Source organism: Podarcis bocagei (genome assembly GCF_964188305.1).
Source record: "Podarcis bocagei genome assembly, chromosome: 3".
In the NCBI taxonomy this organism is placed as follows: domain Eukaryota; kingdom Metazoa; phylum Chordata; class Lepidosauria; order Squamata; family Lacertidae; genus Podarcis; species Podarcis bocagei.
Window position 1 is genome coordinate 85,090,697 of NC_138127.1, and position 27,476 is coordinate 85,118,172.

Consider the following 27,476-nt stretch of genomic DNA (forward strand, 5'->3'; position numbering starts at 1 on the left):
ATAATATAATATAATATAATATAATATAATATAATATAATATAATATAATATAATATAATGACTCTCCTCCCTGAAAGAGAGGGGAGTGGTTGTGGACGGGAGCCCGAACACCGCTCCTAGCAGGGGGCGTTGCCCCCTGCCTCCAGCTCACCTGGCTGGCGCTCACGCCCCCCCGGAGGCCGTCCAACCAGGTGCCATGGGGGGCGTGTCCAGCAGCCTTTATGCTGCAGTGCCAGCCTCTCCCCGGCCTCATTTCTCTTTGTCGTCCTGTGCGAGTCACCCACCCTCCACTCCCTTTGAGTTAGGCTTAGGTCATTGGCCTTGCTATGGACCTTAGGTTGGTCGCCCCGGTTGCCCGGGGGGCCTGGTAGGAGTTTTTCCATTTGGCATTAGGTTTTTTGGTTTTTTCGCCTACCTCGTAGCAATCGTCACAACTTTTTGGTGGTATTGGTGGGTAGGTTAGGCATTGGAATAATGTGTTGTGGTGTGTCGAAGTGCTAGGTGTGGCCATCGCCTATGCCTTCAATTTCTAGGGGTATTCCGTTAAAGGAATCTGGCGGTCGTGTATTCCATCCGAAGCCTGCTTGGCGGGAGGCCATGGCACGACCCTCGGTGACATCAGGGGTGAGCCTATAGTTGGATTAGCATCAACAGCTGTTGACCCCCTGGTGAATAAACCCACTTGTTTCGCGATCCAATGCCTAAGCCAATACCTTTTCATTGCTGTAATCAATAAAGTTGTGGCCTTTTCTAGCCCATTAACCTTATATCACGTGTCCCTGTGTCTTCATTTCACTTCGCGGGGGTCGGGTCCTCGAACCACAATATAAGCACCAGGATAGAAACCTTGAGGAACAAATAAGAAATGAAATGTGACAGGAGTGGTGATGGTCTGGATGCCATCCAAACACTGATAGTTATTTCCTGTCACTTCAGTGAAATGAATAGAAGTCACACAGAATCACTGCTTGGTTGATTACTTCATTGGTTGTTTTTAATGAGCCATTATATGCCCTGTACATCGCGGTGTTACTTCATTTAAGAGAATCCTTCTTATTGAACACAGCAGAGTAAATGTATTAGAGCAGGGATGGGTAACCTTTCCCCCCTTCCTGTTGAGAACTGCCTTTCTTGCAGGGGTTATCTGTCAGCGGGCAGAGCCAGTGCTGCTACAGACACAGATGAGCCTGAAGTCTTATCTAATCTGGGATAAGGGCTGACCTGCTTCAGTTTTCGCCATGGCTACTTCAGATTAGAATTCCCACTCCCGTGCAGGTCTACTCAGAATTAAGCCCCACTAGATTTCACAGATGTAATCTCAAGTATGCAGAGGGCTATTTATTTATTTATTTTTGTACCACAGACAAATACTGTCCCTCTTCTGGAAAGCAAGGGAAAAATGTTTATTTCTCAAGGAAATCAGATGGGACAGAACAATGGGGATGATTCAGGATATTCCTAGAATGGCTTTGCACAATATATCTGGCTGTTTGTAATAACTGATGTGCAATTTCTTGTATCGCCTTCAGGCTGGGGAAAGTTTGCTCGCTTAACCCGTGCACTCACCAGCAGTCGGGGAGTCCTGCAGCAGCTGGCTCCAAGCGTACAGAAAGGAGAGAACGTCCACAAGCACTCCCGGCTTGCTGAGGTAACGTGTGATTATTATTGCAAGCCCACTTGAATCAATAGCGCCCGACTCTTGGGAAGGGCTCACCTGAATTCCAGTGACAAAGGAGGTCTATTTGTGGGATGTTTGCTTGGAGCGAATTGGTGGGAAATCAAGGGGATTGATAGGGGGCCACAGACTCCACCTGCTGCAGCTAGTGTCCCATCAGTATCTGCCGAGAGTTGCAAGATGAGCCACTTTGAGGTGTGGAGGGGCAGGAATAATCTCCACAACCACACCGGGCCTCTAGTGCCCTCTGAGTGTTATGATATCATGGTGCCAGAACAACACCCTTTGGAGACAAATTCTTCAAGCAGCAGCGGCAAGGATGAGGCAGACTCATTCCCTGATCTATCCTGAGTCGGGTCTTCTGCCCTAGATCCTTCATCCTGTCCCTTAAACCCTGGGGCCTGAAGCAGGTGCCTCACCTGGCCTCAAATGTGGGCCACATTTGGAAGCATTGAACTGGTACAGCTCTTGGAGCGCCTTATAAGAATGCATCTGCCAAATCTGAATGTAGCAGGTCCTAAGATTTGTTGATAAATGCCTGCATATCATTGACTTTGCTAACACTTGGAAACATTAAGTAAATGTCCAAGCAGAGAGCCAGCGCATTGACTTTTTCATAGAAAGCAATGCTGCTGCGGTTCAGGATTTTACCTCTGCTTTAAGTAGGCCATATACTATTTGCTAGACAATTCCTTGCTAAATTGGTGCATCAGATTAGACTTCACATAAATTTAAACCAGGACAGCTGGTGAATTCATTGTAAATAATACAGTATGTTCTGCACATATGAGATGTGTATAATTATTTGCCAGTTAAATACTGCATTCATTATTTTTATATCGCCGAGCCCATGTCTAAGCTCCAGTGCATTCCTGCACACTGGGAACTGTTGGGATACTGCCAGGGAGATAAAGTCCATCATGGCCCCAAGCCGTCTGCCGGACGATCCATCGATCTCCCGTAGGCACGCAGTATCAGCAATTTAGCGACATGAGTTTCTAGGAAATATCTTGCCACATTCCAGAGCTCATGCACACTCTTATCAGCAGATAATGCACAGCGAAAGTTGCACGCAGGAGAGCATTATTTACAAGCTTTATTCAGCGTTGATCAGAACAAAGAAAGACATGACTGCCTGCGTCAGTGTCTCCGGCAGAGAGAGAAACGAAAGCAATAGATAACATAAACATCCTGTGAACAGGAAATACGCAGGCTGTGACACAAACATCCTGCTCCCTTTTAAGGTGGAACTGAAATATCCTAACAGGAACCAGTAGATGTTGTAGAGGAAAAAGAGCATAAGGGGACTTTGAAAGGGGTCAGATGTGTTTTGGGCGCAGCCTAACCGTGCTGAGGGGCCCATAATGCTTCTGGTCTCCTAATGGTCCTACAAATGTAGGAGCAGCACTTGATTTTAAGTCTGCAAGAGCAACTGTAACAGATACTTGGGAAAACATCCAGAAAGAAAGCTAGAACATCTGCTGTGCATCAATCCCAACATCTTCAGGCAGGGCTGGGATTGTCTCCTGCTGGAAACCCCTGGAGAGCCATAGCGCGTCCACGAAGACAATGCAGAGCTTAAATGGAACAATGGCTTGATTCAGGAGAAGGCATAGATATGGTTAGGATTGCTCTAGGAGCCATCATGAGCCCTTTTATTTTATTTTAAGGAAAGATGGCCCATGTGATAATTGGAAAAAAGCATGCTGTTTTGTTTTTTTAATAGTGAAAGGCTTTTCCTCTTCCTGTTTTCCAAGCAGGTCCTGCAACTGGGCTCTGAAATCCTCCCTCAGTACAAGCAAGAGGCACCAAAGACCCCACCACATATCATTTTGCATTACTGTGTTTTCAAGACCACTTGGGATTGGGTCATCCTGATTTTAACCTTCTACACGGCTATTTTGGTCCCTTACAACGTCTCCTTTAAAACGAAACAGAACAATGTGGCCTGGCTGGTAGTGGACAGCATTGTTGACGTCATTTTTCTGGTAGACATTGTGCTTAATTTCCACACCACGTTTGTTGGGCCAGCTGGAGAAGTGATCTCTGACCCAAAACTGATTCGCATGAATTACTTGAAGACATGGTTTGTCATTGACCTTCTGTCCTGTTTGCCGTATGATGTGATCAACGCATTTGAGAATGTTGATGAGGTGAGTTTTGTTTCCACTTGCCATCTAATCATTTACCAAGATCGGTTGACTGGGGAGAAAAATGGCTTTTTAAACCAAAAGTTGGTTAGTTGCTCTCCATCTACACATGTGCTTAAATAAATGTCATTCTGCCTTCCTAGGCTGCAACCACTAATTGATTGCAAATTCTCAAGAATTTGCAATCAATTCACAATAGTACTTCACAAAAGTATTTATAGATTTGTTTGTTTTACAGGCAATGGGAGGCGCAATAAGCTAATACCTCGTGAAACGTTGAGACTGAGATTTATATAATGACCTTTAGTCCCCAGATTCATTAAGCATTTTTGTGCAGCTTTATTTTCTTTATCACTGTAACATAAGAATGCAAAAAGTATATAGTCAAAACTGATTGAAAAAGTCACTGCCCCATGTTTGCTTGATGGCTTCTCCAGTTTCAGCAAGCACTTCATCTGTCTTAAAATATTAGGTTCAAAAGATGCCAGAGATGGCTTGCAATTAAACAGTAGCCATGCGCACACACTCTTCCAGATCACATTTTAACAATTCAGAAAGTATAAGACCATGGAAAGTTTCCCATCCAGCATCGAACCAACAGCTATCAAAAGCCATGGGGCAGGAAAGCAAATGATTAACCAATTTTTTGAAAAATGCAGCATGGAAAAACTTGACGAACCTTGGTAAGGAACCAATTCTAGAGTTGCGGTGCTGCCAGAGCTAGCCTGGGATGTTTTGCCATTGTAGGCAAAAGGCCCGGATGCCACCCCTCCTTCCTTCCTGGCCTTGCCATTGCACCCACTGCTGCCCACCCTGCCACTGCCACTGCACCCTCACCTGTAGCTGGGCCCACGCTGCAACGCATTGGCAGCGGCGCTGGTGCCATGGGAACAGTGAGGGCAGTGTGGGTGAAGCCTCCTTGGGTCTGGCAGCAGCAGAATGGCAGGGTCAGGCGGTCAGATCTGCCACCTGAGGCCAATGGCTTGACCTCACCTCATTGATGGGCTGCCCCGGATGCTGCAATGGGAACACCTGGCTCTGACTGCTTGAGAAGTAACTACCGGAAGAAGCAGTGACTAGATGAGGCTTCAGCTCTGGATTCTTCAACAGGCAATTCTACAGGAGAAGGAAATTTCTGCCTTCCCAGGCTACATTGACGTTGCTCAAGTTTGTAGGGCAGCAGTTGAAGAAGGAGCAAAAAGGGTTTTCTTGTGTGTGTGTGTTTCTTTGTGGCTGATTAGCTGTTTTCCCTGTGTAAAGGTCAGAGGGGGCAGGGTTTCTGTTGAGGCAGGGGATTAGCTGTGGGAGGAGCTTATCAGAGTTTGCAGGGCAGCAGCTGAAGAAGGAGCAAAAAGGGTTTTCTTGTGTGTGTGTGTTTCTTGTGGCTGATTAGCTGTTTTCCCTGTGTAAAGGTCAGAGGGGGCAGGGTTTCTGTTGAGGCAGGGGATTAGCTGTGGGAGGAGCTTATCAGAGTTTGCAGGGCAGCAGCTGAAGAAGGAGCAAAAAGGGTTTTCTTGTGTGTGTGTGTTTCTTGTGGCTGATTAGCTGTTTTCCCTGTGTAAAGGTCAGAGGGGGCAGGGTTTCTGTTGAGGCAGGGGATTAGCTGTGGGAGGAGCTTATCAGAGTTTGTAGGGCAGCAGTTGAAGAAGGAGCAAAAAGGGTTTTCTTGTGTGTGTGTGTTTCTTTGTGGCTGATTAGCTGTTTTCCCTGTGTAAAGGTCAGAGGGGGCAGGGTTTCTGTTGAGGCAGGGGATTAGCTGTGGGAGGAGCTTATCAGAGTTTGCAGGGCAGCAGCTGAAGAAGGAGCAAAAAGGGTTTTCTTGTGTGTGTGTGTTTCTTGTGGCTGATTAGCTGTTTTCCCTGTGTAAAGGTCAGAGGGGGCAGGGTTTCTGTTGAGGCAGGGGATTAGCTGTGGGAGGAGCTTATCAGAGTTTGTAGGGCAGCAGTTGAAGAAGGAGCAAAAAGGGTTTTCTTGTGTGTGTGTGTTTCTTTGTGGCTGATTAGCTGTTTTCCCTGTGTAAAGGTCAGAGGGGGCAGGGTTTCTGTTGAGGCAGGAGATTAGCTGTGGGAGGAGCTTATCAGAGTTTGCAGGGCAGCAGCTGAAGAAGGAGCAAAAAGGGTTTTCTTGTGTGTGTGTGTTTCTTGTGGCTGATTAGCTGTTTTCCCTGTGTAAAGGTCAGAGGGGGCAGGGTTTCTGTTGAGGCAGGGGATTAGCTGTGGGAGGAGCTTATCAGAGTTTGTAGGGCAGCAGTTGAAGAAGGAGCAAAAAGGGTTTTCTTGTGTGTGTGTGTTTCTTTGTGGCTGATTAGCTGTTTTCCCTGTGTAAAGGTCAGAGGGGGCAGGGTTTCTGTTGAGGCAGGGGATTAGCTGTGGGAGGAGCTTATCAGAGTTTGCAGGGCAGCAGCTGAAGAAGGAGCAAAAAGGGTTTTCTTGTGTGTGTGTGTTTCTTGTGGCTGATTAGCTGTTTTCCCTGTGTAAAGGTCAGAGGGGGCAGGGTTTCTGTTGAGGCAGGGGATTAGCTGTGGGAGGAGCTTATCAGAGTTTGTAGGGCAGCAGTTGAAGGAGGAGCAAAAAGGGTTTTCTTGTGTGTGTGTGTTTCTTTGTGGCTGATTAGCTGTTTTCCCTGTGTAAAGGTCAGAGGGGGCAGGGTTTCTGTTGAGGCAGGGGATTAGCTGTGGGAGGAGCTTATCAGAGTTTGCAGGGCAGCAGCTGAAGGAGCAAAAAGGGTTTTCTTGTGTGTGTGTGTTTCTTGTGGCTGATTAGCTGTTTTCCCTGTGTAAAGGTCAGAGGGGGCAGGGTTTCTGTTGAGGCAGGGGATTAGCTGTGGGAGGAGCTTATCAGAGTTTGTAGGGCAGCGGCGCAGTTATATCCATCTTTTAGATTTAGGGGAGCTAGTCTCAAACGTTTGTTGGGGGAGACCTAGGTTTTTTTTTTTTTTGTGGGCGAAGTTATTTGTCCTGTCTTCAAGCTTTTTATGATGGAGGACCTCTGTAGCCACCCCCAACAACACGATCTCAAGATGGAAGGGGAGGGAACAGCTGCAGTCGCCTGCGATTCCTGCGCAATGTTTGCCATCTTGCCAAAGGTTGCAGGCAGCTTCACCTGCAGCAATTGCATGTTGATTGCCCTTTTAAAAGACAAAGTCCAGCAACTGGAGGAACGTGTAGCTACGCTCCAAAGAATTAGAGAGCTGGAGCTCTTCTTGGAAGCAACAGAGCACACCGTCCCCACCAAGGAGGAGACAGGGGACTCCCCTGAGAAGGAGGCTAGTTCATCAACACAGGAGCCAGATATATGGAGAAACGTGACTCAAAGAAGTAGGAGGCCCAGGGTTCACTCTGATTGTTTAGAAATACACAATCGCTTTGAGGTCCTCTCCCCTAGCATGGAAGACGAAGAGCAGACTCCATTTGAGGATCTCTCCCTCATTACAGTCGATCAGGTATATGAAGACGAGCAGCAAAGTCAGTCCTCAGGGAATGTGCAGGCGACCTTGGAACGGACAGCTCACAGAAGAACCCCGACCAAACATAAGAGGAGGCGTGTAGTGGTGATAGGGGATTCCCTACTGAGGGGAACAGAAGCAGTGATCTGTGGGCCTGACAAGATGTCTCGGGAAGTGTGCTGTCTCCCCGGGGCTAAGATCCAAGATGTAACTGAACGACTGCAAGGAATCATAAAACCCACTGACAAATACCCCTTCCTCTTGGTTCATGTGGGAACCAATGACACTGCAAGCAATAGCCTCCAGAAGATCAAAAGAGACTACGAGGCTCTCGGCAGGAAATTGAAGCAACTAAATGCACAAATTGTCATCTCGTCTGTCCTCCCAGTTGAACGACGTGGCCCAGGGAGAGAGGGGAAAATAGTGGAAGTGAACAGCTGGCTTCGCAAATGGTGTAAACAGGAACGGTTTGGATTCTTAGATCACGGACTGCAGTTTCTTGAAGATGGACTTCTGGCAAGTGATGGGCTGCACCTCACAACGGTTGGGAGGAATGTTTTTGCCAAAAATCTCAGAAACCTCATCAGGAGGGCTTTAAACTGACTAATGTGGGGGAGGGAGACAGTGCTCCTGAAGGTAGAAGTCTATCAATTAATGAAGATGATCATCCAAATGTCATAGACCAAATGGAGCAAACAGCACGCGGACCTAGTGGTGGGAGGAAAAAATCCTTAAATAAGAGACACGGGGGAATGATTAATGGACTTCAATGTCTGTACACTAATGCGCAAAGCATGGGAAATAAACAAGATGAGCTTGAGCTCTTGGTACAGCAAACTAAATATGACATAATAGGCATCACTGAAACCTGGTGGGATAAGTCCCACGATTGGAATGTAATAATGGGGGGATACAATCTATTTCAGAGAAACAGACCAGACAAGAAAGGAGGAGGAGTGGCGTTATATGTCAGGGATGTGTATACCTGTGAAGAGATCCAAGATTTAGAACCTCAAAGCCAATGTGAGAGCATTTGGGTCAAAATTAAGGGAGAGAAGAATAACAGAGACCTCATTGTGGGAGTTTACTATAGATCCCCAAGCCAAACGGAGGACATAGATGATGCCTTCCTGGAACAGATGGCCAAGCATGCAAAAGGAAGGGAGATAGTAGTAATGGGGGACTTCAATTACCCGGATATTTGTTGGACGTCAAACTCAGCCAAGAGCATAAGGTCAAACAGATTCCTCACTGGCCTTGCAGACAACTTCATTGTCCAGAAAGTGGGAGAAGCAACAAGAGGAACAGCCATTTTAGATCTGGTCCTAACCAATGTTGATGACCTGGTTAGTGGGGTAGAAGTGGAAGGATCATTAGGCGCGAGTGATCATGCTCTTCTGAAGTTTACTATACAGCGGAAAGGAGCAGCCAAGCATACTAGGACTCAATTTCTTGACTTTAAGAAAGCCGACTTCATAAAACTTAGGGAAGTGCTGGGTGAGATCCCATGGACAGCAATACTAAAAGGAAAGGGAGTTCATGATGGCTGGGAGTTTGTTAAGAGGGAGATAGTAAAAGCACAACGTCAGGCAATACCAATGAGACGGAAACATGGAAGGTGCCTAAAGAAGCCAGGGTGGCTATCTAAAGAACTTTTAACTGAATTAAGATTTAAAAAGGATGTGTACAAAAAATGGAAAAGGGGGGAAACCACCAAAGAGGAATTCAAACAAATAGCCAGCACGTGTAGACACAAAGTCAGAAAAGCTAAAGCACAGAATGAACTCAGGCTTGCTAGAGAGGTTAAAAGCAACAAAAAAGGCTTTTATGGGTATGTTCGTAGCAAAAGGAAGAACAAAGAAACAGTGGGGTCACTCAGAGGAGAAGATGGTGAAATGCAAACAGGGGACACAGAAAGGGCTGAACTCCTCAATGCCTTCTTTGCCTCAGTCTTCTCCGATAAAGAAAACAATGCCCGACCTGAAGAATTTGGAGCAAATGATTCAGCAAAGGAAACACAGCCCAGAATAACTAAGGAGACAGTACAAGAATATTTGGCTAGTTTAGATGTATGCAAGTCTCCAGGGCCAGATGAACTGCATCCAAGAGTATTAAAAGAACTGGCAGATGTGATCTCAGAACCACTGGCAGTCATCTTCGAGAAATCCTGGAGAACAGGCGAAGTCCCGGCAGACTGGAGGAGGGCAAATGTTGTCCCTATTTTCAAAAAGGGGAAAAGAGAGGACCCAAATAATTACCGCCCAGTCAGTCTGACATCAATAGCAGGGAAGATTCTGGAGCAGATCATTAAGCAAACAGTCTGTGAGCACCTAGAAAGGAATGCTGTGATCACCAATAGTCAGCATGGATTTCTGAAAAATAAGTCATGTCAGACTAACCTGATCTCATTTTTTGACAGAATTACAAGCCTGGTAGATGAAGGGAACTCAGTGGATATAGCCTACCTTGATTTCAGTAAGGCATTTGACAAGGTGCCCCATGATATTCTTGTAAAGAAGCTGGTAAAATGCGGTCTTGACTCTGCTACCACTCAGTGGATTTGTAACTGGCTGACTGACCGAACCCAAAGGGTGCTCATCAATGGTTCCTCTTCATCCTGGAGAAGAGTGACTAGTGGGGTGCCACAGGGTTCTGTCTTGGGCCCGGTCTTATTTAACATCTTTATCAACGACTTGGATGATGGACTCAAGGGCATACTGATCAAATTTGCAGATGACACCAAACTGGGAGGGGTGGCTAACACCCCAGAGGACAGGATCACACTTCAAAACGACCTTGACAGATTAGAGAACTGGGCAAAAACAAACAAAATGAATTTTAACAGGGAGAAATGTAAAGTATTGCACTTGGGCAAAAAAAATGAGAGGCACAAATACAAGATGGGTGACACCTGGCTTGAGAGCAGTACATGTGAAAAGGATCTAGGAGTCTTGGTTGACCACAAACTTGACATGAGCCAACAGTGTGACGCGGCAGCTAAAAAAGCCAATGCAATTCTGGGCTGCATCAATAGGAGTATAGCATCTAGATCAAGGGAAGTAATAGTTCCACTGTATTCTGCTCTGGTCAGACCACACCTGGAGTACTGTGTCCAGTTCTGGGCACCACAATTCAAGAAGGACACTGACAAACTGGAACGTGTCCAGAGGAGGGCAACCAAAATGGTCAAAGGCCTGGAAACGATGCCTTATGAGGAACGGCTAAGGGAGCTGGGCATGTTTAGCCTGGAGAAGAGGAGGTTAAGGGGTGATATGATAGCCATGTTCCAATATATAAAAGGATGTCACATAGAGGAGGGAGAAAGGTTGTTTTCTGCTGCTCCTGAGAAGCGGACACGGAGCAATGGATCCAAACTACAAGAAAGAAGATTCCACCTAAACATTAGGAAGAACTTCCTGACAGTAAGAGCTGTTCGACAGTGGAATTTGCTGCCAAGGAGTGTGGTGGAGTCTCCTACTTTGGAGGTCTTTAAGCAGAGGCTTGACAACCATATGTCAGGAGTGCTCTGATGGTGTTTCCTGCTTGGCAGGGGGTTGGACTCGATGGCCCTTGTGGTCTCTTCCAACTCTAGGATTCTATGATTCTATGATTCTATGATTCTAAGTGGTTGCTTGGCTGCTTGGAGTTGTGAGTAGGAGGCGGTGTCTCTGGGTCATGTTAGATTCCATATGCTGGGTGTCTTTTCAGCTGTACTATGTTGATGCCTGGTGTGTGGGTGTGTAAGGGAAGGGGTTGTAGCTCAGTGGCAGAGCATCTGCTTTGCACGCAGAAAGTCCCAGGTTCAATACCTGGATCTGCATGTTAGGGGCTGGGAGACAATGCTGCTCCCCCCCTTCTTTGGGTCAGTTTTATTCTTTTACAGTGGACACTCGGGTTGCGAACGTGATCCGTGTGGGATGCATGTTCACAACCCACATCGTTCACAATCCGCAGTGGCTCATCTGCGCACGCGTGGGTTGTGATTCGCCGCTTATGCGCAAAGCACGATTTAGCGCTTCTGCACATGCCTGACTGCCCAAACCCGGAAGTAACCCATTCCAGTACTTCTGGGTTTCGGCGGTCCGTAACCCGAAAAAACGCAACCTGAAGCATCTGTAACCCGAGGCATGACTGTATTTTTAAAAATTAGGTTTTATGAAAGGTTTTCTTGTGAAGCAAAAAAGTACATACAGGCAGCCCCCTGTTTATGTTCCGAGGCATGCATGCGCAGGTGAAATTGTGTAGAAGTAAAACCCATGGGAAAAGCCTGCTAACACCCCCATTCTGCCCTTTTAGTGACGTTTCAATGACATGTGGGTCACTTCTGAGTTCAGCGCGATGCGCATCTACACAGTCATGCACGTCTTGAACGTGTGCAAACAGGGGCTGCCTGTATAGCGTACCACTTTCTATTCATAGAGTCTTTTTCACAGTTCATTTGTGTTTGGTATGAGACCCTTCTGTCATAGACATGATATGGTAGGGGGAGAAGAGAGGGGAGAGGGGGTGAAGAGAGATGGGGGGGGATAATGATTGCATAGTGTTGCACAGCTCCCAGAGTTCTTGGTGGAAAGCCATGACTCGTTAAAGTGGTGTCTTAGTGTTTTAAATATATGGCATGAATGTGTCCTCAATAAGTGTGTTGAGTTCAGTTCTGGGAGAAATCTGCTACTGCTGCCTGCTTGTTCCCCCCTGCCCAGAAACAAAATCCAGCACAGGCATCTGCTTCCAGTCCCTTTGGCTGAGTCACATGCATCATGGCAACTGACTGACTTTTGGGTGCGGGGATTAAGTGAGCTGTGCTAAAAATGATCAGACTCAGATCTGATTTGCTGGCATGCTCTAGCAAGTAAACGAGTGGAACCTTTACATGACTACATGACCCATTAGAGACTGATTTTTCACAACACCTCAAACTTAATGTTTTCAGATCTGATCCACATATTCATCTGTGTTGATACAGCAATGGACTTCTTCTTTTTTGTGTACTGTCAGGTTTACAGTCCTCTAGAGCCAGTAGGATTCTTGAGTTTATCACTAGCTTTTTAGGACTATCCTTCTGTGATTGTGCATCACTACATCTTTGATTCATTGCTCTGGCTGTTCTCTTTCCTCACAGAGAACTTTTGTGATGTTGGAGGGTTTCGATTTCTCCCTCTGACACCAGTCAGGGTCTGTTGATCCTCCAAATATTCAGCCCCTTCTGAATGGGGCTTGTTGTTGTTGTTGTTGTTGTTGTGTGTGAGCACCCTCTACTTCTCTAGGTGATGCTTTTCCTTTGGTGGTCCTGAGAGGAAGATGGTGGGAAACAACACACTGAAATGCTCGTTCTGGGCGTGTGTGTGTGTGTGTGTGTGTGTGTGTGTGTGTTTGGGTGGGGAGGGCAGCTGCAGTGGAGAGCATTTAGATGATCAGTCTCTCAACTGAAGAATGAAATAATTTTGTTGCACACCACCCCAGTCTCTGCGTGGTGCAAGATTCCAGCGGTCCCAGGCACTTTCCCAGGGTTTGTGTTTCCTTTTGGAAATGAGGCACAGCAGAGACTGTGGTGTCTTTATGATATATGGTTTCTTTACACGTATATACAACCTGAGTTTACGATGGAGGGGTTCATAGCATTAGCACCCCAAGAAGGTCTTGTTTCTCCCATAGCCACAGCCTTGGATTCAAATAGAAAGCAATCATTGCTGTGTCTCTCTGTCTCCCCAACTTGCTGTTTTGCTTCTATGTCATCTCACTGCCCAAACTCTCTACTCTAAGCTTTGGCTTTATCTGCTGAGGGAGGGAGCCCCTTCCAATTGCTGACTCGCACTGAGTCACTTCATCCAGAAAGCTAGCTTAGCTGTTTCGCAGAATTAGAAGGCTTGATTAGCTTTTAACACTTGCTGGATCCAGGGATTAGAGGAGTCTAGAACCCCCAACTCCTAAGATTATTTATTGCTTATTTAGTCAAATTCTTCTTTCATCCCAGTCAAAAGGGGCTCTAAGAGCAGCTTACAAATCACTTAAAAAACAGAAAAAAGGCAGTCCCCTCAGCCTTACAAGCTAAAAAGGCATGGCGCTGAGGGAAAATGGATTGAGAGGGAGGAAGTAAGCAAATTCAGGTACAGGTTTTGGGATACAAGTTCCTCTAATGTGTAAAGATATAGTACAACTGATTTAACTCAGAAGGTTTCTACTTTCCTGTTTACCGTATATCTATAGAATGCAGTGGCTTTTGCATGCTAATTTCAGGAGAGGTTGCGCTGTCATTTGAAACCTTTCTTTCCCCTGAATAACCTATTTCAGGATGAGGAGATCTTCAGGTCTGGGGGCTAAATGTGACTCTCCAGGACTCTATTTAGCCCTTGGATGTCTTCCTAGGCCACAACCCCACTGGCTCTGCTTCACTTCCTGAGTTTTTTTTTGCCTGTTTGGAAATCTATGGCAAAGGAGCCTAAGGTAAAATTTACATTCATTGCTCTGCCCACTTTTGCATCCCCTCCCTTGTCCCCAGTGGCGTAATTAGATGCTTGGGTGCCTGGTGCGACGAGTGCATCCTGCAGCCAGCAGCGGGGCAAGTGGCCCATGGGGGCAGGGTGAGCTGCGTGGAGCCTCTCCACTGTAGGGCAGCTGAGGGAGAGGTGGAGGGCAGATGCAAGCCCCACGCTTCTGTTTCAGGCAGCGCAATGCCTGCAGGCGCCCAAGCCACCACATCACTCCCAGGAGAGACGTGTGGCTCTGGCACGCTTCAGGCCCCATGGTAAGTGCCAGCCGCCTTTCTGGAGAGCCAGTGTGGTGTAGTGGTTAAGAGTGGTAGTCTCGTAATCTGGGGAACCGGGTTCGCTTCCCCACTCGCCAGTCACACTTCTCTGAAGTCTCTCAGCCCCACTCACCTCACAGAGTGTTTGTTGTGGGGGAGGAAGGGAAAGGAGAATGTTAGCTGCTTTGAGACTCCTTCGGGTAGAGATAAAGCAGGATATCAAATCCAAACTACTACTACTACTACTACTACTACTCTTCTTCTTCTTCTTCTTCTTCTTCTTCTTCTTCTTCTTCTTCTTCTTCTTCTTCTTGTTTGTTGACTGAACTAAAAAGTTTCGTGAGCCCAATTTTTTAACCCCCCCCTCATATTTTTGTCATTTAGTCACCCCTCCTCAGTGATGACACCCGGGCAGCCCACACACGCCGCACCCCCTTCCTCCCCCACTGCTTGCCCCCCCGAGTGTCCTTATTTTCCAGGGACAATTCTGGAATTACAAAAACCATCCCAGCTTCTGATCTGATCCTGGAATGTCCCAATTTTCCCCGCCAGTGCCACCACCACGGAGCTTGGGGAGGAGGATAAGCCATGCTTGTCCTGAGTGGTGGCAGCTTCAAGGGGGCATCCTTTTGCCTCTCCACGGCCTCTCCACGGCCTGTAGCAGCTGCTGGAGGGCAGGTGAGGAGGAGGAGAGGCCGCCACTGGCTCTGAAGTGCAGGCAGAGGGCAGAGCTGCTCTGGGTGGGAAGAAAGGGGGAGCAGAGTGGGATGCAAGGAGTATTTTTCTTTTTAATGCTTTGTGTGTCCACATTGAATCTTGCCCCTTTCTAAAATTCATTTATTGGTGTGTTTTACTTTTTGCAAATCTACCAAAGGATGTAATAAAATAAAACTGAGATTAAGGGGTTTTCTCAGGGCAGTAGAGGGTGTGTAGACTGTGTCCCATTGGTGTAGAAGTAATGGCACTTGCCCTTCTTTTGATAGGAAATGCTCTGTGGGAGGGGGTAGAATGGCGGGTGGGTTGAAGAGTGTCACTTGAAAGGTCCCTATTTTTATGAGCCTTGCCCCCCACTGGTATGTGGAAGGTTTCTTAGAAGTGAAGGTGTCCCTCAGTCTGAGAAAGGTATCTCCCCCAACCCTGGTTCACTGTGAGCAGACTTATTCTTAATTACTTATTATTCTTGTTCTGGCTGCTCTGGCATGCGCCACGCTGCTAGATGACTTGCTGCCATAAACATTGTGATATAATATATTATAATGCCTGAAATAAGGATGGAGCTATATAGAGGCATCCGTTGGCTTCACGGTTTTTCCCCCATCATGATTTTTGCATAGCACACACACAAACACACCATGATTTGTGATATACTGCCAGGTCAAAAATTATGAAACCGATGTCATGATATGGACTTCAAACCGGATTTGGATGAAATGTCGATATGTCGCCCAGCCCTATGGTTCAATGCTTTATTTATTAATTTTTTACAAGGTTACTGATAACTTTTGCGTTCTGCAAAAGAGAGAGAGTCTGGCTTACAAAAAGGATGGTCTGGTTGCCAAAAACAAAAGCTGTGTGCTCCAGCATCTTCAAAATGTAATGCAACTTGCAATATGGTATTTTCAGACCGTATCACAAAATAATCAAACAAATATCTTATGCCCCCTAAACACGAATTGTTTCATAAACTTTGGAGTTGTTTTCTGCACTGGGCTTGGACTATGATAAAGTAGCCCTCACCTGAAGAAATAATAATAACAAGGCACCCTTATATAAAGCAAGTTTCCACTTGTATTGAAATGGGAGATAATTCTATTAACAAGGGCTTCGGGCCAACCCAATGTATTGCCCAGTCTGTGAACATAGTAGTTTTGCAATACTTCACTCGCGATCCATTCCATCATGATCTTTTCCGCTTTCTGTTCAAATTTCGAGCTCCACCACTTTCCCTTTCTCAGAGTACATGACATTTCTTTCTACTGAGGTGCAGGTTGTGCTTTGTTTTCTGTTGTTTTTTTTTAAAAGATATTTATTAAGAGTTTTTAAGATATAACAAGAAAAAGGAAAAATAAACATACAAAATAAAAAAACAGTTAAAAACACACATTGATTTTCAATAACATATCTTCCATACACTTATTTCCTCGGACCTCCTCATACCTCCCTTCTTTGTATTCCAGTTTGATTTGTTAATTCAGCAAATCCTTACCATTAAACTTTTACCCATTTGTAAAAAAAATTCATATCTCTTAAAGCATTACAGCTGGAAACCGCTTAGTTTCTATCCAACATCCTTCTAACATTCATTAATTTTACAATGTTTCTGTACGTAGTCTTTGAATTTCTTCCAGTCTTCTTTCACCGACTCTTCTCCCTGGTCTCGGATTCTGCCAGTCATTTCTGCCAATTCCATGTGTGCTTTGTTTTCTGTGCTTGTGCTCCATTGCTTTAGATTGGAAGCTAAACATCTTCCTTGCCTAACATCAAGCTTTTCTCTAATTTATTTGGTTAAGCAAACGTCGCTTCGCTTGTATTTACTGCTTCCTCCCCTGCAGTTCCTCTGGTAGGGCACGTCAATGCCATTGGGGCTAACAAGAATGAAGGATGGTGCTTGATTTAGTTACCAGTAACCTTGTAAAAAGCGATGCGGGTGGTGCTGTGGGTTAAACCACAGAGCCTAGGGCTTGCCGATCAGAAGGTTGGAGGTTCGAATCCCCGTGACGGGGTGAGCTCCCGTTGCTCGGTCCCAGCTCCTGCCAACCTAGCAGTTCAAAAGCATGCCAGTGCAAGTAGATAAATAGGTACCGCTCTGGCGGGAAGGTAGACAGCATTTGCGTGCACTGCTCTGGTTCGCCAGAAGCAGCTTAGTCATGCTGGCCACATGACCGAAAGCTGTACGCCGGCTCCCTCAGCCAATAAAGTGAGATGAGTGCCACAACCCCAGGGTCGGTCATGACTGGACCTAATGGTCAGGGGTCCCTTTACCTTTACCTTTAACCTTGTAAAAAATTAATAAATAAAGCATTGAACCATAGGGCTGGGCGACATATCGACATATCATCCAAATCCGGTTTGAAGTCCATATCATGACATCGGTTTCATAATTTTTGACCTGGCAATATATCACGAATCATGATGTGTTTGTGTGTGTGTGCTATGCATAAATCATGATGGGGGGAAAACCGTGAAGCCAACTGATGCCTCTATATAGCTCCATCCTTATTTCAGGCATTATGATATATTATATCACGATGTTTATTTGGTGATATATTGCGATGTTGAAAACCGGATATCGCTCAGCCCTAATGTACAGGGATCGCTGAGCCTTCTTTGAAAGGACGTTCCACCAGTTTGGTGGTGCCATCATGGAAAAGATCCAACTTCTGAAGTAACAACTTCAGACTTCTTAAAGCAAAGTACGTGCAGCACAACTTTAAATCTTCCCACAACCCAATCCCCTATTGCAGCAGGAAGAAAAGACGATTTATCTCCGAGTTGCCATTGAAAAGGTGTTATTTCTGCATCAACTGACAACGTTTAACTTAAAAAAAAAAACTTGACAAAGCAGAGCAGCCTACATAAGCCTCTCAGTCTATATTAAGCCGAAAGAAATTAAGGTCTCAATTACAACCCAGGGATAATATATGGTGATATCATTTGTCAAAGAAGAGCAAATTGAGCTTGTTACATTGGCATTGCTTTGGAAAGAGGCTGTCAGAGCAGCACTTTAGACAGCATAGAAAGGAATATTGTTCTTTGTGGCTCTCTGTGTCGAGGCAGTGAGTGTCCTGGGACATGTTGAACAGCCCAAAGGCAGTTGGACTAATTTGACCAAGGCAGTAAGGTCCAATGGCTACCTGAAGAGCAATGGACACAAGCATAAAGCTGTGAAATGGGGAGAGGGATCAGGGAAAGACCCAGTCCCAGTTTGTTAGCCGGTAAGGGTTTGGTAATTCATTTATTCTCTTTATCCTAATTCCCGCTTTTTAAAAAGAGCATAAAACCTTACACGATTCAAGAGAAAGCTGAAATGATTAAGAACTATCTTTTTATGCTCTTAAAATCAAACAAGATTTTAATTGGGTTGATGTTGCGAATGCCATTTTAAATTTAATTTAATTCTTCTGCATTGCTATACTCAAGGCAGTTTGCAACCCATAGAAATGAAAAAAGCATGCAGCAAAAACTATATCCCACAAGAATTCAATCTGAATGAACCAGAAAGAAAATGGTTAAGAAACAAATACTTTAAACCAATTAACATAAAGCACAAACCTCCTTTTCACATAACATGAAATATACATACAGTGGTACCTCGGGTTACATACGCTTCAGGTTACAGACTCTGCCACCCCAGAAATAGTACCTCGGGTTAAGAACTTTGCTCCAGGATGAGAACAGAAATTGCACGGTGGCGGTAGGAGGCCCCATTAGCTAAAGTGGTGCTTCAGGTTAAGAACAGTTTCAGGTTAAGAACGGACCTCTGGAACGAATTAAATACTTAACCCGAGGTATTACTGTATTAAGATAATCAACCCAGCAAAATGTCAGCAAATAATAAATCGCATCTGTCAGAGCCGCTTCCAGGTCCCAGCTCACAGAGGACCACGCTAGCCGGCAGTACTGTACAAAAGTCTTTATTGAGTTACAGTTTCCATTTTCAAGCCGCAGCGCGCAGCTCTACGTCTTAGAAGCTAGACCGGCGGAGCTCCGTCTGAGTCTCCGCCTCCTGTACACCAACTTAATACTCTAGTCTTACTCCACCTCTTCTGTCTTTCCTTCCTCCTCTGGGTCCCTCTACCCCCCGTGGTCTCTTCCTTCCTGGACTCTTCTGACGCGGACCCCCCGGACTCTTCTCCCTCCTTGCGTCGGGCTTTAGGACCTGGCTCCCTATCCGGGCTGCTTACTGTGCCGCCTTCCTGTGCATTTGAACTTGGCGCGCGCGCCCAGCCTTCAACCTTCCTCTTGACCGTTTCCTCGCTCCCCGATGGAGGTGTGGCCACTCCTGACTCATGCCCTCCCGCTTGCGGCGAGCCGCCAGATCCCGAGACCTGGGACCCCTCCCCCCTACTGCGCTCTGGTGGGGAAGCTGGTCCCGATTTCCAACTGCTGCTCTCTGAGTCCCCTCTGGTCCCTTCTTCCTGGGGTGTCCCCCTAGGCGCCCCCCTTGCTCTGACCACTGGCGCCCCTTTCTGTGAATCTTCCGATTCACTGGAAAGACTCAGAGATCTCGGGCCGCTGTCATCGCTCATATTTCCTTCGGATTCCTCCCTCTCGCTCTCTGTTTCCTCCCTTTCCTGTGCCTCTGCTCCTGAACCCCTGACAGCATCCAACAATGGTAACGAATAGTTTAATAATTATAAATGGTCAAAACAACAGTGGCAAAGACCCAAATGAAAGCTAGTTGGTCCACTGAACAACCTATAGCAGTTGGACCCTGGAGATTAGCTCAGCCATTTAATTGACCAATTGCGCAGCCTTGGGAATTTTCCTGGAGCTGTGGTGAGAGATGAGAGAAGACGAATGAGACAAGAAGTGTGAAGTATTTCCCCCCATTAAATGTGCTCAACAGGCAACAAATAAGAATGAGAGTAAAACATAGGCAGTCCCTGGTGCATAGCATTGGGATGGGAAGAACATATTTCTATATTCTGTTTATGGAGGGGGTGGGGGAACTGCTGGAGAATGTGAACTTATGTGAATCTGTCATAGGCTTGCCAGTTTTAATTTGGCTCAGGAAAGATATAAATAGTCTTCTCTTTCCATACTTTCCTAAAATTGCTCATATTCTGTCATGCACTGAGGGGATTAGATAATGCTTTTTGTTGTGGTTTATAAAAATCGGAGGGCTTGCAGTTTTTCTTTTTTAAAAAAACCGCACACAATCAAACTACTTCCCTCAGTTACTATGTTGTATTGCAATGATGGTATGCCTACAGTGCGCAAAGGCAGTGCTTCTCCCCCACCTAGAAAAATAGGTGCTGCTACTCACCATGAAGTTGTTACAGTAAGGGCCACACTTCTTAACAAAAAAAGAGGTGCTGGTACTGCATACCCCTAGGTACCCCCGGGGGGGGGAGCACTGTGCATAGGGAATGCAGTTGTAGGTTAACCAGCAACTGGTCTTGTGGCACATTAAAGACTAAAGCTGTACTCAGGTAATTCAATGGGACTTACTTTTGAGTAGACGTAGTTAGCATTGTACTGCAATGTTAGTCATACTTGGAGGTCGCTTAACTCCTAATATGACTTAGTTGGCTATCATCCCAAACAATTACCGTATTTTTTTGCTCTATAAGACTCACTTTTTCCCTCCTAAAAAGTAAGGGGAAATGTGTGTGCATCTTATGGAGCGAATGCAGGCTGCGCAGCTATCCCAGAAGCCAGAACAGCAAGAGGGATCGCTGTTTTCGCTGCACAGTGATCCCTCTTGCTGTTCTGGCTTCTGGGATTCAGAATTTTTTTTTTTTTGCTTGTTTTCCTCCTCCAAAAACGAGGTGCGTCTTATGGTCTGGTGCGTCTTATAGAGTGAAAAATATGGTAATTAATTAATTTTACATTTTTTTAATTAGCAGTTTCAGCAAAACAAATATTTCAAAACATACCATATTCATTATTCCCCCTTTCCCCCCATCCAACCCCCCTCCTCCCGAGACTTCCCTCAGCTCCTCTCTCTGATTTCTCAGCACATAATTATTCTCTGCATGTTATAAACTTGTACATATCCTTACATTATCTATCTATCATGTTATCAACCAATAGTTTTGGGTATGTTTATTCAAACCCTGCCAAGGAGTCCAGTTCATTTTGTTGTCTTTTTAGATAGTTTGTAAAAAGCTCCCATTCTTCCTTAAAATCACAGTTGTACTTGTCTCACAATTTGTATGTCAATTTAGCCAGTTCTGCATAAGTCATCAATTTTTCTTGCCACTATTCTTTCGTTGGGATTTCCTCATTCTTCCATCCTTGTGCTATCAAAACTCTTGCCGCTGTTGTGGCATACATAAATAAGTTCTTTATTTTTCTTGGCAGGTCTTGTCCTAGAATCCCTAACAAAAATGCTTCTTTCCTGTCCCTCACACTTTTTCAAGCCATGGATTATTTCATAGCCATAGGCCTGGGTAAAGAGGAATGTTTTTACCTGGAGCCTAAAGACATGAAGTGATGGTGCCAGGTGAGCTTCTCTGGGGAGAGCATTCCATAATTGGGGAGCCACCACAGAAAAGCCCCAGCCAGCATAACCAATGATCAGGTATGATGGGAGTGGTAGCCCAGTGACAACTGCAGGCTTGCAGCTTCCCTGTCGCTGAAGCATTGGATTGGAAGTAACAGTGCTGGGTTAATACTTTTACCATAGCCCTTGATGAATTGGGTTTGATGCTTGGTCAAGTTAGTGGGCTGGCATGTACTGTAGAGTGTACATCAAGGTAAGAGTGCCTTATCTATGAAAAATCTAGTTAGAAAATCGACGCTGTGGGATTTAAGTCTTCTGTGCTTGCAGGTGTAACCCGAATCAATTTTAAAAAATTCCTTCCAGTAGCACCTTAAAGACCAACTAAGTTAGTTCTTGGTATGAGCTTTCGTGTGCATGCACACTTCTTCAGATACACTGAAACAGAAGTTGCCAGATCCTTCTATATAGTGAGAAGGTGGGGAGGGGTATTACTCAGAAGGGTGGTGGGAATGGGAGATTGGCAGATAGCTGAGATGAGCCTGTTGACGACTCTTAATGACTGTAATACCCCTCCCCACCTTCTCACTATATAGAAGGATCTGGCAACTTCTGTTTCAGTGTATCTGAAGAAGTGTGCATGCACATGAAAGCTCATACCAAGAACTAACTTAGTTGGTCTTTAAGGTGCTACTGGAAGGAATTTTTTTATTTTTACTATGGCAGACCAACATGGCTACCTATCTGTAACCCGAATCAATTTGTTTAGCACATTTGTATCACACATTTCCACTGAGGAGCTTAGGGCAAGATGTTTAAAGGTTACCCCAAGTGATCCTCACAACCAGCCTGTCTGGCTGAGAGCTTGTGACTTTCCCAAGGTCACCCTAGGAGTTTTATGGCTCACCATATGGGCTCCGTGTTATTCACCCTACAGGCTATTTGGTATTTTGTGCCCTCAGCGATTGTTTTGCTGGTAATCTTGTCTGTATTTCATTTGCTACAGTGAGCGTACAAATAGTCTTCTTCGACACTGGAAAGATACAGGGTGAACTCTTGCCTTCTCGTGAGTCACTCAGAGTTTTACAAAACCCCAGCATAACCTTTTTCACACTTCTAGCACCTCCACTCACCACCCAGTGTGCCGTCCAAAGCTTTTAGCGTCTTGCTTAGGTCAGCATAAGTAAAAGTTCAAATCCCAAGTGTTTTTATTTATTCAGACTAGGGCTATTGGGAAATGGCTCCCCGGATTTGCAGAAGGTGAACTGGTGGTGGTGATGAGGTATCTCACCAATTTTTCAGAGTCAGAGGAGAAAAGTAGTGAATGGGGTGAGGAGCGAGGGAAGGCCTTTAGATTTCATTAGTTTAGTGTGGTGTCCTTCTCTCCCTTCCAGCTCCTCCATTCCTAGTCTGTTTGAATATGGCGGGGTGGGGAAATTGGATATGATTCCTACCAGCCATGATGGTTACAATTTCATACCCTCCAACATTTCTCCGAAGAAAACAAGGCTGTCCCATTCCATAATGATAATTTTACTATTTATACCCCACACATCTTACTGGGATGCCCCAGCCACTCTGAGCAGCTTCCGACATATATAAAAACATAATAAAACATTTAAAACACTTCGCTGTGCAGGATTGCCTTCAGACAGCTTGGGGGTTGGATAACTCCATACCCTCCAACATTTCTTCAATGAAACTAGGGACATCATAAGGAAAAGTGGGACATTCCAGGATCAAATCAGAAACCAGACTGCTTCTCTAAATCAGGGACATCCCTGGAAAACAGAGACACTTGGAGGGTCCGTAATTTAACTCCACTGTCAGAATACTGGTTGCTGGGAATCCAAAGTGGGGAGAGTGCTGTTGCGCTCAGGTCCTGTTTGTGGGTCATATCCAGGCACTATGAGAACAGGGTGCTGGACCAGATGGGCCATTGACCTCATCCAGCAGGTCTCTTCTTATATTGTTAGAACAGAACAATAGCTGAAAATTAAAGATAAAAAAGATAATTACTTTCCCGGCTTTTAATATACCAGTTTTGCTAACGATGCCTTAGTCTTACGCAGAGGCAGCACACCGTAAATGTACTCTTACATCACAATCCAATTCATGTTTACTCAGACTAAAACCTACACTGCTCAATGGAACTAACTCTGCATGGGATTTTAGAAATACAGTCGTACCCTGGAAGACGAACAGCCCAAACGTTTTGGCTCCTGAATGTCGCAAACCCGGAAGTGACTGTTCTGGTTTGTGAACTATTTTTGGAAGCTGAATGTTCAACGGGGCTTTCGCGACTTCCAATTGGCTGCAGGAGCTTCCTGCAGCCAATCAGAAGCTGCACTTTGATTTTTGAATGTTTTGGAAGTCAAATGGACTTCCGGAATGGATTCCTTCAACTTCCAAGGTAGGACTGTATAGTGGATTTTCTGCTATAATTTCCAGCAGGAATGCACTGCTTTTCAAAAGCAGCGCTTGTGCTCATCCATTTTTGAATCTTTGCCTCCTTCTTTCTTTTTTGCATGATGGCGTGTCTTACACTTGCCTTTAGTGAATTTCATATTGTTTTAGCCCCAGTCTCTGCTCTATCAGAATCCTAAAGTGTTTGTGATCCCTCTTCATTTCATGCCATCTGTCACTTTGATAAAAGAACCTATTCCTTCATTCCAAACAAATAGCAAAAACTGAGCAGCACAAAGGTAAACCTGGGCTATTTTATTTTTTGACAGTTGACCATTCATAATCACTGCTATGACTCCATTGGCATTTAATTTGGCTGCCAAAGGGTCGCCAGTATTTATAGTTGGCTTTGACCATCGGTAGCAGGTCACTGCATGACAGTGGTTCCATATGGCTCTGTAGACGTCATGAGCCCCACGGAACCATAATGGGTGGAAAGCTTGAATTCTGAGGAGGAATTGGAGGAGCTCAGGGAGTTGGAACTGGGTGACCCTGAGGAATGCGGGGAAGGTGAAATTGGGACACCAAGAAGTGTCTGAGAGCAGCGAGGTCAGTAGTCCAGGGCAGAGGTTTTAAACGTTTCTGAGTCCATGGCTCCCTTGGCCAAGTGCATTCTTTCTGCAGCACCCCTGTGGGGCTCAGGAGCCCAGTTATGTCACCCCTTGCCTGCAGAGCTGGCAGCCTCTCACCCTTTTTTGGACACCCTTCTTTGTGAAGTGTTTCCTCAGCCTCCTCTCTTCTTCTCTCTCCTTGGGAATCCTCTAGGCAGCTGCAGCCACCACCCCTGGTCTCTGAGCTGCTCTGCCTGCCCCCAAAAGAGGTGTCTTCTCACTCAGGGGCCTGGGAAGAGGGTGCACCCAGCCTTAGTGGCCCAATGGAGACTGGCCAAAGGTGAACATTAGGTCAGTACCATACCTTGGGAGGCAGCAGTGGGCGCTGCTGGGCCTGCAGGGTGGAAAGGCTCCCCTTCAGCACCAGGCACTCAGCTCCCAGGCACACCTTGCACATAGGAAGCAAAAGAAAGACCAACGCAGCACCTGCCCAGTCTCCCACTTGTCTATTCATTCCCAACAGCAAGGGCTGGCGGACTGGCAGGCTAGACTCCCTCGCCCGCTTGCTTGCTTGCTTGCTCGCTCTGAGGCTGCTTCAGCTCCTGGCAACCAGCACCCCCTGGCCAGCCCCAGAGGCACCATTCTCCTGGGGAGCTTGTAGCCAGGGCTGCTGCAACAAATAACCCTGGAAGACTTTGAGAGGCAAGAGGGCATCAGAGGAGGGAGGGAAGGAAAGGACACAGGCCGGTGTTGCCCTCAAGGCAGCCCAGGGTGCCATGGCACACTGGTTGAAAACTACTGGTCTAGGGAATGGAGAACAGAATCTGCGGGGAAATGATGGTCAAGCAGATTGGCAGAGGAGTCAGATACCTCCATCTGCAAGGACATGAAGACATCAGCATGACCCAGCCCATTCAAAGGAAGACCCATTTGCAGACCCTCCAAGTGTCCCTATTTTCTAGGGATTTCCCTGATTTAGAGAAGCCATCCCAGTTTCTGATTTGATCCTGGAATGTCCTGTAGGTTGTCCCTATTTTCATTCGAGAAATGTTGGAGGTTATGCATTGGCGTGCCCAGTCCTGGGACCCCTGAGACTTCAGAAGGAAAGCGCAGGGTGTATGCCGCTTGTTGGATCAATATCTTAGCTTGCACTTAGCCATGTATCTATAACTCTTCTGTACCGGCTGCTCCTTGAAACCAAGCTGGGAGTTCTTGGTCTGGCAGTAAGAGCCATGGCAGTAGATGGCTTTGCAGAGAATCACCTCTCAGCTGGCAAATATCCCCTTTCTACTGCCCTGGGCTACTGTTGGGGGAAGCTTTAGCCCAATATTGGTGGATGGAGTACATTCTTAGAATGCATGAGATCCCAGATTCAATCTTAGTATCTCCAGGAGCTAAAAGGATCACCTAGCAAGTGACAGGAGAGACTTCTCCCCAAGACCCCAGAGAGGCACTCAGTGCATATAGAACTGGGTTATTTGGATGATGCCTGGAGTAATTCCGACTTCTATGCATTTGTAAGGATATTCACTCTTTATTTTCTTGTAGCATTAAGGCACACACTTCTTTCTGTAGTCACATGCTTGGCTGACATCCAGAATGCGGTTATTTCACCAGTGGGACTCACATAATGGGAAGTAGGTGATTTCAGGAGTAGAGCCAAGAATTTAAAATGGGAAGCTAAAATAAAAGCTGAGCATTATCTCCGCAGTTTGGAAAGTTGCTTCATGTTTAATGCACATTTTTATTTGCTTCATAGTTAACACTAGTAAAGCACAAAGGACTGCACGGCTGTAGGCCATTTTTTCTAAACATCTACAAATTACTTTGCTTTACTGACTCGTCCCCCCCCCCACTTTGTGCTCAATTAACCAAGACCCCAGAGGTTTAATGGTTTGTGTAAGCATTCAGCAAAAGCTGCATATGTGTTTTTCATGAAAGAAAAACAACAATGGAAGAAATGTAATTATTACAAATTCATGAATTAAAAACGAAACAGCAGTATTTCTGTTTTCCAAGAAACATATGTTAATATGAAAAACATATATTAATGGGCAAAAGAAATGATATTTTCCACTGCATTAAGCAAGCCTAAACAAAAATGTTGGCGCAAATGATATTTAAGCATGACTGAACAAACTTTTCCATAAATGCCCGATGACCAGAATTAAGCAATAATTTATTTCCAAAAATATTCATTAACACAGGACACTTTAAATATAAGCAATTTGAAGGGAGAAGTATGTCTCCTACAAGGCATGTGTTTCTTGCTTTGAGATGTGCTCTGATATGTTTTGTTCTCTTATAACAAACTATTACTCAAACCTTGCCAGTAATCAGAATACCTATTAAGACTGTTCCTTAACCCTCCAGCTACACCTATCCTGTATTCAGACTTGATCCAAGGTTGTGTTGTTGTTGTTGTTGTTGTTGTTTGTTTAAATTCCTTTTCTACTAAAAAGGTAGTAAGTTTAGATACCACTGGATGCCATTTTGAATTAAGATGGTGGACCAAAATGTCCCAAACTGTGCAATTTGGAACATCTCTGAAGATGACATCACCAAATTTGGCACAATAACACATGCAGAGGAGAGTGACCAAGATGATCAAGGGTCTGGAAACCAAGCCTTATAAGGAACAGTTGAGATAGTTAGGTATGTTTAGCCTGGGAAAGAGGCGACTGAGAGGAGATATGATAGCCATCTTCAAATATCTCAAGGGCTGTCACATGGAGGAGGGAACAAGCTTGTTTTCTGCTGCTCCAGAGGGTAGGGCTGAAACGCATCATCATCATCATCATCATCATTATTCAGATTCAGATTCAGATTCAAATTACAAGAAATGACATTCCAACTGAACATCAGGAAGAACTTTCTGACAGTGAGAGCTGTTTACCAGTGGAGTAGACTCCCTTGGAAGGCAATGGATTCTCCTTCATTGGAAGTTTTTAAACAGAGGTTGGATGGCCACCTGTCAGGGATTCTTTAGCCATGATTCCTGCGTTACAGGGGGTTGGATTAGATGGCCCTTGGGGTTCCTTCCAACTCCAGAACTCTATGATTATCCAGAGGGTCACAGGTTCCCAGCCCCTGCTTTAAAGAGGTAAGAGTCATGCCAAAACATCTCATCAGCAACAGCCAAGACTGGCGCTGCTGGTTGACCTTTCAAAATACAGAGAAAAATTACGTATGAATCACAGTGCACAATCTATACCATGCAATAGAAAAGATGCCAGGAAAGTAACCATGGGCAAGATTGAAGTATGTTAAGATTTGTAA

The 27,476-nt window shown here is 45.5% G+C and overlaps 1 protein-coding gene across 4 annotated transcripts in view; it reads left to right on the plus strand.

Annotated features, from left to right (window-relative positions):
• KCNH1 (potassium voltage-gated channel subfamily H member 1) overlaps positions 1–27,476 on the plus strand; it is a 249,115-nt gene that overhangs the window by 45,007 nt on the left and 176,632 nt on the right. For 2 of the 4 annotated variants that reach the window (XM_081185983.1, XM_081185985.1), the window contains exons 5-6: positions 1,531–1,649; positions 3,434–3,829. In XM_081185983.1, coding sequence (XP_081042109.1) covers positions 1,531–1,649; positions 3,434–3,829 — 515 coding nt within the window. The remainder of the gene's footprint in view (positions 1–1,530; positions 1,650–3,433; positions 3,830–27,476) is intronic. The other 2 variants (XM_081185984.1, XM_081185986.1) reach the window with 1 other exon arrangement.